The sequence below is a fragment of the Dromiciops gliroides genome, chromosome 1, assembly GCF_019393635.1.
Source record: "Dromiciops gliroides isolate mDroGli1 chromosome 1, mDroGli1.pri, whole genome shotgun sequence".
NCBI classification, from domain to species: domain Eukaryota; kingdom Metazoa; phylum Chordata; class Mammalia; order Microbiotheria; family Microbiotheriidae; genus Dromiciops; species Dromiciops gliroides.
Window position 1 is genome coordinate 147,539,580 of NC_057861.1, and position 16,406 is coordinate 147,555,985.

General features: G+C 36.5%; 2 protein-coding genes across 6 annotated transcripts in view; one reads left to right on the forward strand and one right to left on the reverse strand.

Annotated features, from left to right (window-relative positions):
* The window catches only part of NDUFAF6 (NADH:ubiquinone oxidoreductase complex assembly factor 6), a 45,401-nt gene that overhangs the window by 10,451 nt on the left and 18,544 nt on the right, over nt 1-16,406 (reverse strand). For 4 of the 5 annotated variants that reach the window (XM_043979732.1, XM_043979733.1, XM_043979734.1 and 1 more), the window contains 5 exons: nt 13,856-13,978; nt 9,221-9,277; nt 4,103-4,205; nt 2,343-2,476; nt 1,624-1,725 (listed from right to left, as the gene is read on the reverse strand). In XM_043979732.1, coding sequence (XP_043835667.1) covers nt 1,624-1,725; nt 2,343-2,476; nt 4,103-4,205; nt 9,221-9,277; nt 13,856-13,978 — 519 coding nt within the window. Of the gene's footprint in view, nt 1-1,623; nt 1,726-2,342; nt 2,477-4,102; nt 4,206-9,220; nt 9,278-9,590; nt 9,720-13,855; nt 13,979-16,406 lie in introns of those variants that run through there. The other variant, XM_043979737.1, reaches the window with a different exon arrangement.
* LOC122737259 (60S ribosomal protein L35a-like) lies at nt 7,777-8,189 on the forward strand. Its single transcript, XM_043979738.1, has one exon. It carries the CDS (start codon nt 7,811-7,813, stop codon nt 8,141-8,143), a length of 333 nt encoding a protein of 110 aa, XP_043835673.1. The 5' UTR covers nt 7,777-7,810; the 3' UTR covers nt 8,144-8,189.

The following is a 16,406-nucleotide window of genomic DNA, read 5'->3' on the forward strand; positions in this document are numbered from 1 at the left end:
TCCTTCCTGGGTCTCAGTTTCCTCATCTTTTAGTTAAGGCCAGAGTCTATGATTTCTACAAAAGGCCCTCCCAGCTTTGATGTCCTATATCCTAATTATAACACAGATTAGAATGAAAAGCACATACAAGTCAGACTGTCATTCAATATTTAATGGAACAATTACTTCTACATGCAGAAAATCAAGTAGGGCTTCATGGTAAAAGTATCTGCAAGTCACTTAACCCAGTCTGCCTCAGTTTTCTCATCTGTAAAATAATCTGGAGAAGGAAATGGCAAACCATTCCAGTATCTTTGCCAAGAAAAACCCAAATGGGGTCACAAAGAGTCAGACATGACTAAAAATGATTGAGCGAACTTATGACTAAGTTCATTTTTTCTTTTTAAAAGGAAAGAAAAAAAATAATACTGATTGGGAAGTGATTATAGAGGACTTTACCAGGTAATACGATGCATATTTTATCTTTGAGATAACAGAAAGTTACTAAAGTTGTTTGAGTAAAGTAGAAATATAATTAGACATGTATAAATAATATTTTGTGGTAAAAGAAATGCAAGCTATCAACAACCATATTTTTTTTAAAAAACTCTTCAAATCAACAAGAAATGCAAATTAAAATAAGGTTTCACACTTCATAGCCAGAAAATTGGCAAAGATGGTAAAAGAAGTAGTCAATATGGGCTACACTAATACACTGTTAGTAGAATTGTGAAATTGTTCAGCTGTTCTGGAAAACAATTTGGAATTTTTCTAAAAGAGTCATTAAAGTGTTCAAACCATTTCACCAAATGATCCCACTACTGGGCATATATACTTCAAGGGGGTCAAGAACAGAAAGTCACCAAATATAGCAAAATACTTAAAGCAATACTTGTGGCAGCAAAAAGCCTGAAGTGAGGGTCCATTGATTAAAGAACAGTGGAACAAATTATGGCATATGAATGTATAGGGATATTACTATACCACAGAAAATAACTACTTTGAGGAAGTCAGAGAAACAAGAGAAGAGTTATACAAAATGATGTGGAGTGACATCAGGAGAACAACATACACAATGACTAAAAAGCTATTCTGGTAGAATAGAACAGTTGCTTGAGGGGAAGCTATAGAATTAAATAAAAGTTTCTTTGCTTGTTTTCCAAGTCAGGGAAAACCTCTGCTTATATCACAGTTGAAGAAAACAAATCAGTAGAGAAGGTGCTATTTAGTGGACTGGTGTAATTTGGAAGTATTGCTAATGGAGCAAAGTTGTGAAGTAGTCAGGCAGGACGGACCTGATAACACAGGTATAGAAAAATTAACCCTGGAGAGAAAATTACATAAATCTTCCATGAAATAGGATAAATATAAAGACAGATATTCTACGAAAGAGGAGAGGATAGAGAGAATTAATGCCAGCTTTTCTCAATGAAGATGTGAGTGTAAGGAGAAAAGTGGTTAGAACTAGGAGCTTGAAGAGAATAAACAACAGCTTCCAAAGGAAGCTTAGCTGTGCAAAGGGCCACCAAATACAAGATAAAGCTAAAGAATTCCAAGCAGCAGATACCAAAACAACATTCTAGAAAATACCATATCTAGGGATTAAAATGTTCTATTTTCATTAGTCCAAAAAAAGAAACTTACATGTTTTAAATGAAGATGTCCCTGGCTAGCAATGTCATAAATTACATCCCTCACATTTTTATCTTGGTTCTTACGTAGAAAGTCTTCTTGTGAAACACCATGCTGTAAAAGAAAACTCAGATCAGGGTGTTCTTAATACAACTAAAATCTAATGTACCAGCATAAAATAAGCTCCTGGAATAATAAGTGGATGATTATCCATCATACAATAATAACTTCCCTGGTTCAAGTGTGAAATCATTGGCTTAAGAGAATAGACAACAAGCAATTTCTTTCCCAAATACTTCAAGCTTAAATTATATTTCTTACAAAGTAAAATACTTTTGTTAATTTTAAATGTATTTTTCCATCTTAGCTACTTGTGAGCAGCCTTCAGGAAAAGGTGACTCACTAGAAAAGTCGTTCTGACTGCCTGGGGTGAGAGAGATAAGACACATGGAGATAAGTAATTTGAACTATCCTTCCTTACTCCACCACCATCACCAACAGCAAATGCCTGATACAATAAAACTTTGATTTGAGGATATTTGTGAAATGACATAGAAAGGAGTATGCTTTTTGTTTGTTTGTTTTCAGGGTAAGTCACTTGTCTTTGCTGAATGCAGAACTAAAGAAAATTCACATCACATTTTACATTTTAAATTCTTATAACTTTAGAAGAAAAAACACTTATTTTCAGTTTACAGTTTATTGCTAGCTTCCCTTTTGGATTTTCTTACCAGCATGCAAATGTCCATGGGAAGAAACACCTTTCGCCTACTAATATGATAAGGAGTTGCTCTCAAGCAGGTGACAATGCCTTGTGCTTTCCCAATATGACTTGCAGCATGGTCTGCATGGAGGTCTCTTATACCTATTATTTTAAAAAAATTAGTAATAAAGTTGGTTAGCTTTTTTTTGCATGTCATAAATTTATACATAATGCATATATTTTATGTCTGAAAAAAACTTACAGATTTAAAGCATAATCACGCAAAAGAGGTAAAGCAGATGACCATTTTACCATATAATTGGTTTCAAAATTGAAATAATAAGAACTTTCCTCAGATTATACTGCACAAAGAGTATATCTAGGATTTAATCACCTATTAACAACTTTATACCAATATTTCTATTCTCTTCAGTATAATTTCCCTATGATCTCATTCCAAAGAATATGCTTTGCAAATAAACAATTTTACTCTTTACTCTTTTTGTTGTTGTAGTAAATGTCTCTGGGTGTGTTTTTAAGAGAAAATAGACTAAGAATTTTTATTACCTACCTAAACTGCCATAATGACAGTTTTCTTTAAAAAACAATTATAATGCATTGTCCTTGGCCTAAAGAACTTGCTGGTTGTAATAAGAACTCACTAATCTGGAACATAAGGTCAAAGAGAGAAAATCCTGACTAAATTAGTAAAAACAACAACACCAATAAGTTGCAGAAATATTTTGTTTGGTTTGGTTTGGTTTGGTTTGGGTTTTTTTTGTTTTGTTTTGTGGGGCAGTGAGGGTTAAGTGACTTGACCAGGGTCACACAGCAAGTGTCAAGTGTCTGAGGCTGGATTTGAACTCAGGTCCTCCTGAATCCAAGGCCAGTGCTTTATCCACTGCGCCACCTAGCTGCCCAGAAATATTTTAAGAAATGCTGGTTGGTTACTCATCAGTACATATAAAAACATTATTAAGAAGGCACAGGGGGCGGCTAGGTGGCGCAGTGGATAAAGCACCGGCCCTGGATTCAGGAGGACCTGAGTTAAAATCCGGCCTCAGACACTTAACACTTACTAGCTGTGTGACCCCGGGCAAGTCACTTAACCCCCATTGCCCTGCAAAAAAAAAAAAAAGAAGGCACAAAAAGGAGTACACTAAATTATGAGTTTTTGAAAAATCTTAGAAAAATATTTTAGGAATTAAGTCGAGATGTAACATATTAGAGTAGACTGAGTCAGGATGACATAGATTCAACTCGTCCCTCTGACAGGTATAGACTTAACTTCTCCATATTACAATGACTATAAATTAGGAATGAGCTGCTGATTCACATTGACAAAAAAGTCAGGTCACCTCCTTCCCCTCAAAAGAAATTTGTTGGGGCAGTTAGGTGGTGCAGTGGATAGAGCACTGACCCTGGAGTCAGGAGGACCTGAGTTCAAATCTGGCCTCAGACACTTAACACTTCCTAGCTGTGTGACCCTGGGCAAGTCACTTAACCCCAATTGCTTCAACCACCCCCCCAAAAAAAAACTGTTACTAATCATTTATAATAAGCAGATTGTTAACTACAAACAGAAATGATGCCAAAGCACTTTTACAAATGCTTTAACATTTGTTAGTCTTAAACTATTGAAAAAGCTATTCTAACAATTTGTTCAGCAAACCTTTTATTCCATAGATAATACTAAGATATATATACTTTAGTACTAACTCTACTAGGATAAATTCTCAACTAGAATAAAACAAATTGAGAGAAATATCAAATGGAAAGTGCACATACCCAATACTTCCAGTGTCAAGTAAAGAAGAGAACTTTGTGTGTTTTCAGCATATGTTTCTAGTTCTTGGATGTTTCTATATACTTTGTCATCCAAATTTTTTTCCTAGAATCAAAATATAAATAAAAACAAAGTTTGTTAAAACATCAGTATTTTGTTTTCATTCTAAGTAGTGAATAAAAATCATATTATATTTAGCATACAACTCAGGAATAAAAAAATAATAATTTAAAGCTTCATTCTAGTCAATATCATATACATCTGCCCCCCAAACAGTATATGCACAATTATTTCAACATACAAATCACCATGACAACACAGGGCTTCATTTCTATTTCTTTCTAAAGAAATGAGGGAGAATATAAATTTTGGTTTTTTGTGATTTTTTTTTTGGCAGCAGAGGGAAGGGGGTGAAAGGGGAAAGGGAAGTCATAAATGTGAAGAGGAAAGAGACTGTGTTCTAAAGATGATACAAATAAGTCAAATACTTATACTTAAAACAGTATCATGTTTAAAGAGTAAAACATATCTGGAAAACAGAAAACTAAAGCCACTGGTAGCTTACAGTAACTACAACTAACTATTCTATACATATATAGAAAACAAAAATAGAGACTGAATAAAGTCAGCTCAACTAATATAAATAAGATAGAAGTGTGGGCCTTATTAATCTACGTCAGTTAAATTACTTGGTCAGCAGAAGAATAATTTGTACAATAACAACACTAAAGAAAATCAACTTTGAAAGACTTAAAAACTCTCATCAATGAAATGAGTAATCATAATTCCATAAGATGAATAAGAGACTAAAGGTGAATGAAAAATTTTTAGACATGGACAATGTAGAAATTTGTTTTGCTTGACTATTCTTAAAGCTAGTTAGAAGTGTTTTTTGTTTTTTTAATGGAAATAGATGGGTAGGAGAAGGCAGTTAACAACACTGGGGGGGGCAGCTAGGTGGTGTAGTGGATAAAGCACTGGCCCTGGATTCAGGAGGACCTGAGTTCAAATCTGGTCTCAGACCCTTGACACTTACTAGCTGTGTGACTCTGGGCAAGTCACTTAACCCCAATTGCCTCACCCCACCCCCCAAAAAAAACAAATACTGGGAAGGTAAGGGAGGGGAGGAGAGAAATAGCACAGCTTTGAAAGTTTTATGTTGAATGTATTATATGCTTAAACAAAAAAAGGAAGCTACATGTAATAGAATTGCCATTTAATATATAATCCTCTTTTTCAGTTCTACTTTATATATGGAAATTTTATGACATTTGTTATGTTTAGAATTTTAAAAACAATTCAAATAACAAAAGTTATTTGGTTAGTATATAGCAATAGTGAAGACAAGGTTGCAGACCTGATCTCACAGAAGGTCTAATACAGAAAAAAATCCTAAACCCTATCAACCATTTCACAAAATGCAAAACATAAGAGAACTAGGCAAAAACATATGTAAGATTCTGTACAACTTATTACCATATTTGGAAAATATTAAGTTTGTGTCTGACTTAAGAGGATCACATCCTCTAGTGCAGTTTTTATATGAGAAGAATATATTTCTTCAGTAGATTCAGTAGCTACTTGGCAATATGTTTAGGAATGCTTTGTAACACTTTTTAGAGATGGTAAATAACCCTACTTCACCCTTTGATTAGATGGATTTGTCAGGGACAAGCATCAAATACACACCAAACATATAGATTAGACAAAATCTTTTCAATCTTTCTTTTGAATCAGGAAGATTTGATCCCAGGGTCTGTCATGAGAGGTCCCAGAATAAAAAATGATTTAATTGGCAGTTTCTAAGACCCTAATTTCAATTGAATTCAATGCACACTTATTAAAAAACTACTTTGTGGGGCAGCTAGGTGGCGCAGTGGATAGAGCACCGACCCTGGAGTCAGGAGTACCTGGGTTCAAATCCGGCCTCAGACACTTAACACTTACTAGCTGTGTGACCCTGGGCAAGTCACTTAATCCCAATTGCCTCACTAAAAAAAAAGAAAAAGAAAAAAAAACTACTTTGTGCAAACACCTGTTTTACTAGGTGGTAAGGATACAAAGTGATAAATGAAAAAGACCCCATAATCAAGAAACCTTCAGTCTTCTGAAGAGATGCAATATGTAAAAAGATAAGCAAACACAAGATAATGTAAACAGGGAGAAAGCACAAACAGGCTTCCCATAGGAGCTGGCTCCAGAGCTAAGCCTTGAAGAAATCTAAGGATGTAAAGAGGCAAGGATGAGGAGGGAGGGCGTTCCAGGAATGCAAAGGCATGAAGGCAAGAGATGGGACATTATAAAAAGGAGGGAGGCGCAGCTAGGTGGCACAGTGGATAGAGCACCAGCCCTGGATTCAGGAGGACCTGAGTTCAAATCTGGCCTCAGACATTTAATACTTACTAGCTGTGCGACCCTGAGCAAGTCACTTAACCCCAATTGCCTCGGCCAAAAAAAAAAAAAAAGAAGAAAAAAAAAGGAAGGAAACCAAGTTCAGAGAATAGCAAGTAATCCAGTCTGGGTGGGACCCAGTGCAGAAAGCGTAGCAGTGTGAAATAAGGCTAGAAAGGGATTCAGTTTAACACTGATCTTATTAATGACATCTTCACTACCTGCTATATAAATGTATAATCTGCATAGAAGAAACAGTTTTCATGGGCACAACATGATGGAAGCAAGATATAATCACAGGAAAGAACCTGGGGCAAAGAGATTTCACTGCTTTCTGAAACAATGTATGCAAAAGCTATGATGGGGAGAGATTATCCAGGCAGGGAATTTACATTGACCCCAATCAGATCTACTTTTTTTTTTTTTTAGTGAGGCAATTGGGGTTAAGTGACTTGCCCAGGGTCACACAGCTAGTAAGTGTTAAGTGTCTGAGGCCGGATTTGAACTCAGGTACTCCTGACTCCAGGGCCGGTGCTCTATCCACTGTGCCACCTAGCTGCCCCCAGATCTACTTTTAAGATTATTTTGACAACCATGTGAAGAACAGATTGGACAGGAGGTAACTGCTTTGGCAGAAAGAAGATCAATCAGGAGGCAATAGTCAAGGTGAGGGGAGGATGAGTACCTGAATCAAGGTGATAGTTGTTTAAGTGGAAAAAGGACAGATGTATGAGATTACACAGTGGTGGAATCAATGAGACATGGAAAATATTGTAGATGAGAGAAAAGGTAGAGGAAACAATTGTAAGGCTTCAAAACAGGTAACTGGAAGCATGGGGGTACCCACAACAGAAAGAGGAAGCTTTGAGGGAGGGGAAAGTTTAAGGCAAATGAAAATAAGAACTATTTAAACATGTTGAGTGTGAGAATCAATGAGACAGTGCTGTCCAGCCAGCAACTGGTGATGTGAAAATGGGAGAATGGTGACGTGAGTCCAGAAAAGAGATGGGGACTAGATATATGAATCTGGGATTCATCTGCATAGAGATGATAGCTGAACCAATGAAAGCTGATGAGACCACCAAGAAAGTATGCAGACCAAAAAAAGATGAAGACCCAGTCTAGCCAAGGTTAGGAAGTAGGATGTAGATGAAAATCTAGTAAAGGAATATGAAAAGGAAATCAGACAAACAGGAGAAGAGTCAGGAGAAAACAGTGTCATGAAAGCCAGGGGAGAAGAGTGCCTAGGAGTGACTTCCTTTTTCCTCCATCTTGGAGCGTCGGAGGCCTCCTAGAAACAGGACTTCTAGAACAGCAAAATGTCTGGAAGACTGTGGTCCAAGGCCATTTTTGCTGGCTACAAGCGAGGCCTGCGCAACCAGAGGGAACATACAGCTCTTTTGAAAATTGAAGGAGTCTATGATCGGGATGAAACTGAATTCTATTTGGGCAAGAGATGCGCTTATGTATACAAGGCAAAAAATAACACAGTGAATCCTGGTGGGAAACCCAACAGAACAAGAATGATCTGGGGGAAAGTTACTCGGGCTCATGGTAATAGTGGAATGGTTCGGGCCAAGTTCAGAAGCAATCTTCCTGCCAAGGCCATTGGACACAGGATCCGAGTGATGCTGTATCCCTCAAGGATCTAGAATATGAAAACTGATTGAATAAAATTACACATTTTTTGCAAATGTATATGTTTTGAATGCCTTTTCCCTATTCAAGATCTATTTGTTGGTGGTTTTTAAAAATAAATTTTACTTCTCTCTTGCTTTTTTTCCCCATAAAAAAAAAAAAAAGAGTGCCTAGGAGAACACTTGGTCAGTGCTGTCAAATACTGCAGAAAGGACAAGAAAGATCAAGCCTATAACACTGCTCCACACTACTATATATGAAAAGGGAATGTCTTATTTCGGGCTCACAATCCTTCATTTTCTACTGTGCATAAAGTTGGGAAAGGTTATGCCTGAAAAATTAACATTTTCTTTTAGATTTGGAGATTGAGGACCCTCTTGTATATTGAGCCTGTTACTAGTGCTACAACTGCCTAGATCTTACTAGTGCTACATTTGCATGTTTGTGAAGGGTTTTTTTTCCCCTGATAAATTCAATTTAATTTCGTTTTTATAGCACAATTTTGAGAAAAGGAGACTGATGAGAAAACCCAGGCAACAATGAATCAGAAAATGTAGATGTTTTAGCCTTAACTACAGAACAAACTGGAATCAGAACTGAACCTAAACCCAATTCTACTGACTCAGTAGGGATGAGACTCCATCAACTGTGACTGTAAGACTACTGCATCTGTGCTACTAATATATTACTGGATCACAGCCTAGTAATGGAAGATAGAACATGATTACCTTTATGATTAGAAATGAGGGGGCAGGTAAGTGGCACAGTGGATAAAGCACTGACCCTGGCTTCAGAAGGACCTGAGTTCAAATCTGGCCTCACACATTTGACACTAACTGTGTGACCCTGGGCAAGCTACTTAACCCTCATTGCTCCGCAAAAAAAAAAGAAAGAAAGAAAGAAAGAAAGAAAGAAAGAAAGAAAGAAAGAAAGAAAGAAAGAAAGAAAGAAAGAAAGAAAGAAAGAAAGAAAGAAAGAAAGAAAGAAAGAAAGAAAGAAAGAAAGAAAGAAAGAAAGAAAGAAAGAAAGAAAGAAAGAAAGAAAGAAAGAAAAAGAAAAAAGAAATTAAGATTGTAGCATTTTCAACTTACTCTTTCATCAATGATTTTCATAAGCCATCTTTTAGTTAGATTATGTCTCTTCACTGCCTAAAAAAGAGAATCATTTTAAAAATCCTGACAAATTAAAAAACTAGTGAAAATCTGAATGAAATAAATCCAACAAAAACAGTGATTAAGGAAGCAACATTTGCAATAGTACATTATTAAAGAAACAGCAGTGCTAGAAAAGACTACAGGGAAAAAGAAAATGTCAATGGAAAATATTTCAAAGCATTTCCAAGTGAAGAATTTTCCTAGTACTTTTCCACTAACTGGCTGCTTCCCTGAACTATTTAGTAATTTAAATGGTTCAACTACTATTAACCACCACCACCCCAACAAAAAAGGCTTTTTTATTTACCTGATGCACCCTGGCTTTGCTGTAGCTGGTATTTTAAGGCTATACTGTTATTAAGTACTTCACTTCTAAAATATACAGATGTTCTCTTTGAAGAAAAAACAATTTCCTTAAAAATGAAAATAGCACATCCTAAAGAACCAAAAGAAAAATACGAATTATGTACCATTTCAGTTTACCAACACAAAGGAGTTTAAGTATTTTCTAGCCAAAGACTATTTTGATAACTATGGCTTTTTCAAGTTATCCCTCTTCTAAATGTACTATAGTCCTTTTCAAACTTGATCTATCCTCATTGTGGAACACTATGGTCTACACAGCTGTCATGGAAGTCGATGTCTCACTGAAGCATTCTCATAGTGATTTAAGAGAATAGACAAAACTGAGGACTTTAGTGCACCCCTTTCTGTATTTAAAGCTCTTAACATTTATAGGTTAATATTTTCTCACAGCCAGGAATAATTTTTTGTTTTTCACAAATATCAAGAGACTTTTTACATTCTTGTACATGAACTAGACCTCACCAAAGCCCAGTTCATGCCTTTCTTTTTTTTTCAACATTTGTTTTTATGAGATTTCTAGTTTCAAATTTTTCTCCCTCCCTCCCCCCTCCCCAAGACACCAAGTAATCTGATGTAGGTTATATATGTACAATCACATTAAACATATTTCTGCATTAGTCTTGCTGTGAAAGAAGAATCAGAGCAAAAGGGAAAAACCTCAAAAAAGAGAAACAACAGCACCAAAAATAAAAGAAATAGTGTGGTTCAATCTACATCCATATTCCACAGTTCTTTTTTTTTTTTCTGGATTTGGAGAGCATTTCAGGAATAAATTTGAAAAGCTAGATCACTGACCTCTTATTTAAAAGAGTGTGCTCATAACTTACACTAAGGAGATGAGTATGATGCAGGACAGGCCCCATGCAGCTGGCAGAAACCTGCCAGGGAATCATCCTGCACAGACTGCTGTGGCCTAGCAGTCCCCTTGGATTACAAGAGTCATTTCAAGAGCTTCCACTGTAATCTTACATCTCTGTGACAGGAAGAAGAAACCTTTCCAAGTGAGCTCAGCTCCTGATGGTCTGGGATTCATTAGCCTAACCCTAAATTACAATATCTCTGTTTGCATCTGAAGGAAGTTAAGCAATATTTTTTAAAAACAAATTTAGAAATATAGCAATTACAAATAACTCTGGGAAATTATAGAAAGAAAAATAAAAACCCTGACTACACACAATTACTTAAACTAGAAATTTAAATTCATATACAAATTACATGCAAAATACATTCAATGGGGGAATTCCTATATGGAATATGTAAAGCAATTATGTTGTAATTGTTGTTCTATTCCTACTTCTGCTGTTAAACTACCACCATCACCTGTTTGACTTTTACAGTTTGTAGAACATTTTCATAAATATTTCCTCATCTTCACAATAATTTTGTGTGACAGGCAGGGCAAACACCTTCTCTATTTTATAGATGAGAAAACTGAGGCCAAGAGATCAGGTGATTTGCCCAAGATTAGAGTTAGAAAGTAGCAGGGGTCTGGATTAGATACCAGATCTTCTGACTTCTAGTCCAGAACTCTTTCAACGAATGGATGATGATAGGAGCAAATTCTGCTATCTGGACAAAATATCTTCACTTCTTTTATGCTACACTTTCAAAAAGAACCTGACGTTCTACTAAGGAAGAATGATAAGGTTTGTAACAGCTACAATTGAGATTCTATAAAGTTCGCCTAGGCAGTACAACTACCCTGAATGTCACTAATTTCTTCCAAATCCTCAGAATAACCTTCAAAATTAATCACGTTGGAAACTTAAAGAAACAATCATGATCACAGTTTAAGCTGCTCTAAAGAGAACATGATAAGCTAGCAACTATAAATTGGCACAAAGGGTAGCATTTATTTTCTACTTCAGATACATCTTCTAGCTTTTTTTTTTGGCCGGGGCAATGAGGGTTAAGTGACTTGCCCAGGGTTACACAGCTAGTAAGTGTCAAGTATCTGAGGTCAGATTTGAACTCAGGTCCTCCTGAATCCAGGACCCATGCTTTACCCACTGCACCACCTAGCTGCTCCCTGTAGCTTTCTAAGAAAGGCAGATATGAGAATGATATACCTCCTAAAACAAATTCCCATCTCTACTACATGTTCAGAAAAACTGATAAAGGCTAGAACATCTTGTACTATCACCTAAGCATGAGCTCACAAGTATAAGGAGTCAGCTAGAAGTTGAAGAGTCAGTATTCTATTGGGAACTGATTAGGTTGAGCTTCTTAGAAGGAGATAAATATAGAGGGAAAAACTAATCTAATACCTACAGTTTCCCACCCATTTTTTTTTCATCAGTTGCCTGGTATGGGAAGACCTAGTTTTCCACTCCTTAGTGGGACATCAGAACTACGTCCTGCCCTTGATGGTGAAAACTGAGAAAATTTGTGCCAACAACAGGTTTTTCAGTTTGCTTCGCCTATAGAATATACATCTCTCTGATAACATTTAGTTACAACACAGAGGTAAATAACACAAGTCACTGGAATTCCCTTTCCCTTTACATAGCTTCTAAAGTTACTCAACTAGGGTTTCCTGTGAATTAAGTGTGGTGCACATAGAGGTATAGTTAGTTGGAGTAGTGGATAGAACACTGCATCTGGAGTCAGATAGACCAGAAAGACCAGAATTCAACTTTAACTTCAGACACTTACTAGCTATATGACCCTGAGCAAGTCACTTCACCCCTGCCTAAGACTGGAAAAGGAAATGGCAAACTACTCTAGTATATTTTGCCAAGAAAATGTCATAGGATGACATTTGTGGTCCATGGGATCACACAGAATTAGACATGACTGAACAACAACATGGTTGTTGAAAGTACTCCAATGTGGAAATGTAAAGTGGTTAGTAATGAACACAACATAGATATTAGGTTATTAATAGAACTTGAAACCATGATTTTCTTTGTGTGATACCTAGAAAAATCAATGCTGAAAGCAAATTAGTCCCATCATAGAAGTGGCACATATTCCAACCTACCAAAGTAAAAAATGGGATTAAAAAGCATGTAAAAGGTGATAAGTAACAATGTTTCCTAGGATTTAAACTCCATGACCAAGCAAATTGTTGAAGAGACCTCAGGGGCTATTCAGTTCAACTCCTACCAAAAGAATCTCCATTACAACACACCCAACAAGTAATCATTTGTTTGAAGACCTTCAATGGGGGAGGACCCTACTGCCTCCCAAAGAAACTCATTCAACTTCCAGATGGCTCTGTTGCAATTTTTTAAAAAGTTAATATCAAACCTAAATTTGCCCATTTGCAACTTCTATGAATTGTATCTAGTTTTGCCACTGGGGCCAAGCAGAACAAATCTAATCTCCTTTCTATATGACAGCCTTTCAAGTACTTAAAGATAGCTATCCCAAACCTTTTCTACAGGTTTAACTTGCCTAATTCCTTCAAATGATCTCATAGGGCAAGTCCTCCTGGACTCAACCTTTCCCAATCTGTGGTCACTCTCCACCAACCTAGACCATAACCCCTCAATAACTTATTTCATCTATTAAGTATGTCTTCAACAGTTGCTGTGCCTAAAAATTTTATCCCCCTGTAGCCAACTTAGTGATGGACCTCCCTCAAACCACAGACACAGCTCATGACTAGCACCATACTTGAAGTCTTTCTGGCTTGGTAAGGCCTGCCAAATTAGCACAGACTTCAAGAACCCAACATCCTCTCAATACCATGATGGATTAACAGAGGAAGTATTCAGAAGATAAGTCATCTGTGATAGTTAAAAAATAAAAACAAAACAAAAAATAACCCAGCTCTGTGTTGATACTCCTTTTAGTGAGAAGTATACCAAGAAAAGCAGATTTATGTTCAAACTAATTTCAGGTTGTCATTCGGTGGATGATTTGTCATTCATTTGTCAGGTTGTCATTTGTCAGATACCACAGCTAATAGATATCAAGCTAACAACTGCCTAAGAATTTAATTTATAGGGCAGCTAGGTGGCACAGTGGATAAAGCACCAGCCCTGGATTCAGGAGGACCTGAGTTCAAATCCAGCCTCAGACACTTAACACTTACTAGCTGTGTGACCCTGGGCAAGTCATTTAACCCTCATTGTCCTGCAAAAACAAAACAAAACAAAAAAGAATTTAATTTATAATAAAGAACTATCAAATAACATATAGAAGTCTCTAATATTTTCTTTCAACTAACATTAATAGAAACAAGAACTTTTTTTTCACCTTCCATAGTTCAATGGCTACCGGTTGATGAGGTGGATTGTCAGAATACATATCTTCCACAGCTTTCTTCCAAAACTGCATTCGCATTTGGCCAATTGTTTTCTGAGAGACTGAATCTTTAACCTATGAAGAGAATTTAAAACTTTAATAAAAGTACTATTTATATATATATATAAAGTATGCAGCTATGGAGCTACTCAGGTAATGATTCAGGTCAAAATTAGGATTCATTCTATACATTTTCGATTTTACTTCAAACTCATATCTACCAGTAATCTAAATCCTTAGCTTTGTTTTCTATCAGAGAAATCACTAAAGTCTCTATTTCCTAAATGGGGTAGTGGGGAAGAAACATGCATTTACCAGCTGTTGGTAAATGCATTTTAAAGTCTGAGTAATAGCCCTAAAGAATAGTACCTGATGCTCTCTAGCAAGCTGTATTCTTTAGACCTGTCAGCCTCATGGCTCCCAGGGCACTAGAAAAGAACCCAGTCCACAAGTAAGAGAATGCTAGCCTCTGTCCTCCTGCCTTAGCTAATTAGAGCAGCAACTATGGGTGTGTGTGTGTGTGTGTGTGTGTGTGTGTGTGTGTGTGTGTGTGTGTGTGTGTGTGTGTGCGCGCGTGCGCGCGTGTGTATAGATAGATATAGATATTTTTTAGGTTATACATGCATTAAACACATTTCCAAATTAGTCATGTTGTGAAAGAAGAATCAGAACAAAAGGAGAAAATCTGAAGAAAGAAAAACAGAAAGAAAAACAAAAAAAGGTGAAAATAGTAGTATGTTTCGATCTGCATTCAGATTCCACAGTTCTTTTTTCTGAATGTGGAGAGTATTTTCCATCATGAGTCCTTTAGAACTGTCTTGGAACATTATATTGGTGAGAACTAAGTCTATCACAGCTGATCATCACACAATGTTGCTGATACTGTGTACAATGTTCTCCTGGTTCTTCTTACTTTACTTAGCATCAGTTCATTAAAGTCTTTCCAGGTTTTTCTGAAATCTGCCTGCTCATTATTTCTTCTAGCACAATTGTATTCCATTACATTCACAGCCATTCCCCAATTGATGGGCATCTCCTCAATTTCCAATTCTTTGCCACCACAAAAAGAGCTGTCATAAATATTTTTGTACATGTGGGTCCTTCTCCTTTTTTAATGATCTCTTTGTGATACAGACCTAGTAGTGGTATTGCTGGGTCAAAGGGAAACACAGTTTTATAGCTCTTTGGGCATAGTTCCAAATTGCTCTCCAAAATGGTTGGATTGGGGAGGCTAAGTGGTGCAATAGATAAAGCACTGGCCCTAGATTCAGAAGGACCTGAGTTCAAATCTGGCCTCAGTCACTTGACACTTAGTAGCTATGTGACTCTGGGCAAGTAACTTAACCCTTATTGCCCTGAAAAAAACAAACAAAAACAAAACAAAAAAACCAAAATGGTTAGATCAGTTCACAACTCCCCCAATAATGCATTAGTGTTCCAATTTTCCCACATCTTCTCCAACATTTACTATTTTCCTTTTTTGTCATATTAACGAATCTGATAGGTGTGAGGTGGTAGGTACCTCAAGAGTTGTTTTAAGTTGTATTTCTCTAATCAACAGTGATTTAGAACATTTTTTCATATGACTATAGATAGTTTTAATTTCTTCATCTGAAAACTGCCTGTTCATACCCCCCATTTCTCAACTGAGGAATGACTTGTATTTTTACATATTTGATTCAGTTCTCTATATATTTTAGAAATGAGGTCTTTATCAGAAATGCTGACTGTAAAAATTGTTTACCAGCTTTCTGCTTTCCTTCTGATCTTGGTTGCACTGGTTTTGTGTATACAAAACCTTTTTAATTTAATGTAATCAAAATGATCCACTTTGCATATGATAATATTCTCTATCTCTTGTTTGGTCATAAATTCTTCCTCTCTCCATAGATCTGAGAGGTAAACTATTCCTTCCTCTCCTAATTTGCTTTTTTTTTTCTAAATTATGTGCCCATTTTGACCTTATTTTGGTATATGGTGTAAGATGGCTGTCTATGCCTAATTTCTGGATTTTTTCATCCTCACCCACAGTACTATCTTCCATCTCTTTGACTTTGTACTGGCTATCCAAAACACCCAGCATACATTCCATTCTCACCTGAGTACCTTTTATTTATTTGGTATATTTGGTGCCTGGTAAGTTGTAATCTCCTTAAGGGTAAGGAATGTTAAATTTATGTCTTTGTAACACCAGCATCAAGCACAATGCTTGGCACTTAATAAATAATTACCGACTAATGGCCAAGACAGTGGAAAATAGGAAGCAAGATTTCTAGCAAGAGTAGTCTAAGAGATACTGGCTGAATTTGTCAGGTAGGTAACTATTCAGGAAGCAGTTTGGAACAGAAACCAAATGGATTAATTTAGGGTCAAAAAGAAAAGCAGAAATGAAGGGGGCGACGGGGAGATGGCCAGGAGGAAGGGAATAAGCATTTATATAGCACCTACTATGTACCAGGCCCTGAGCTAAGTGCCTTACAAATATTATCTCCCATTTGATCCT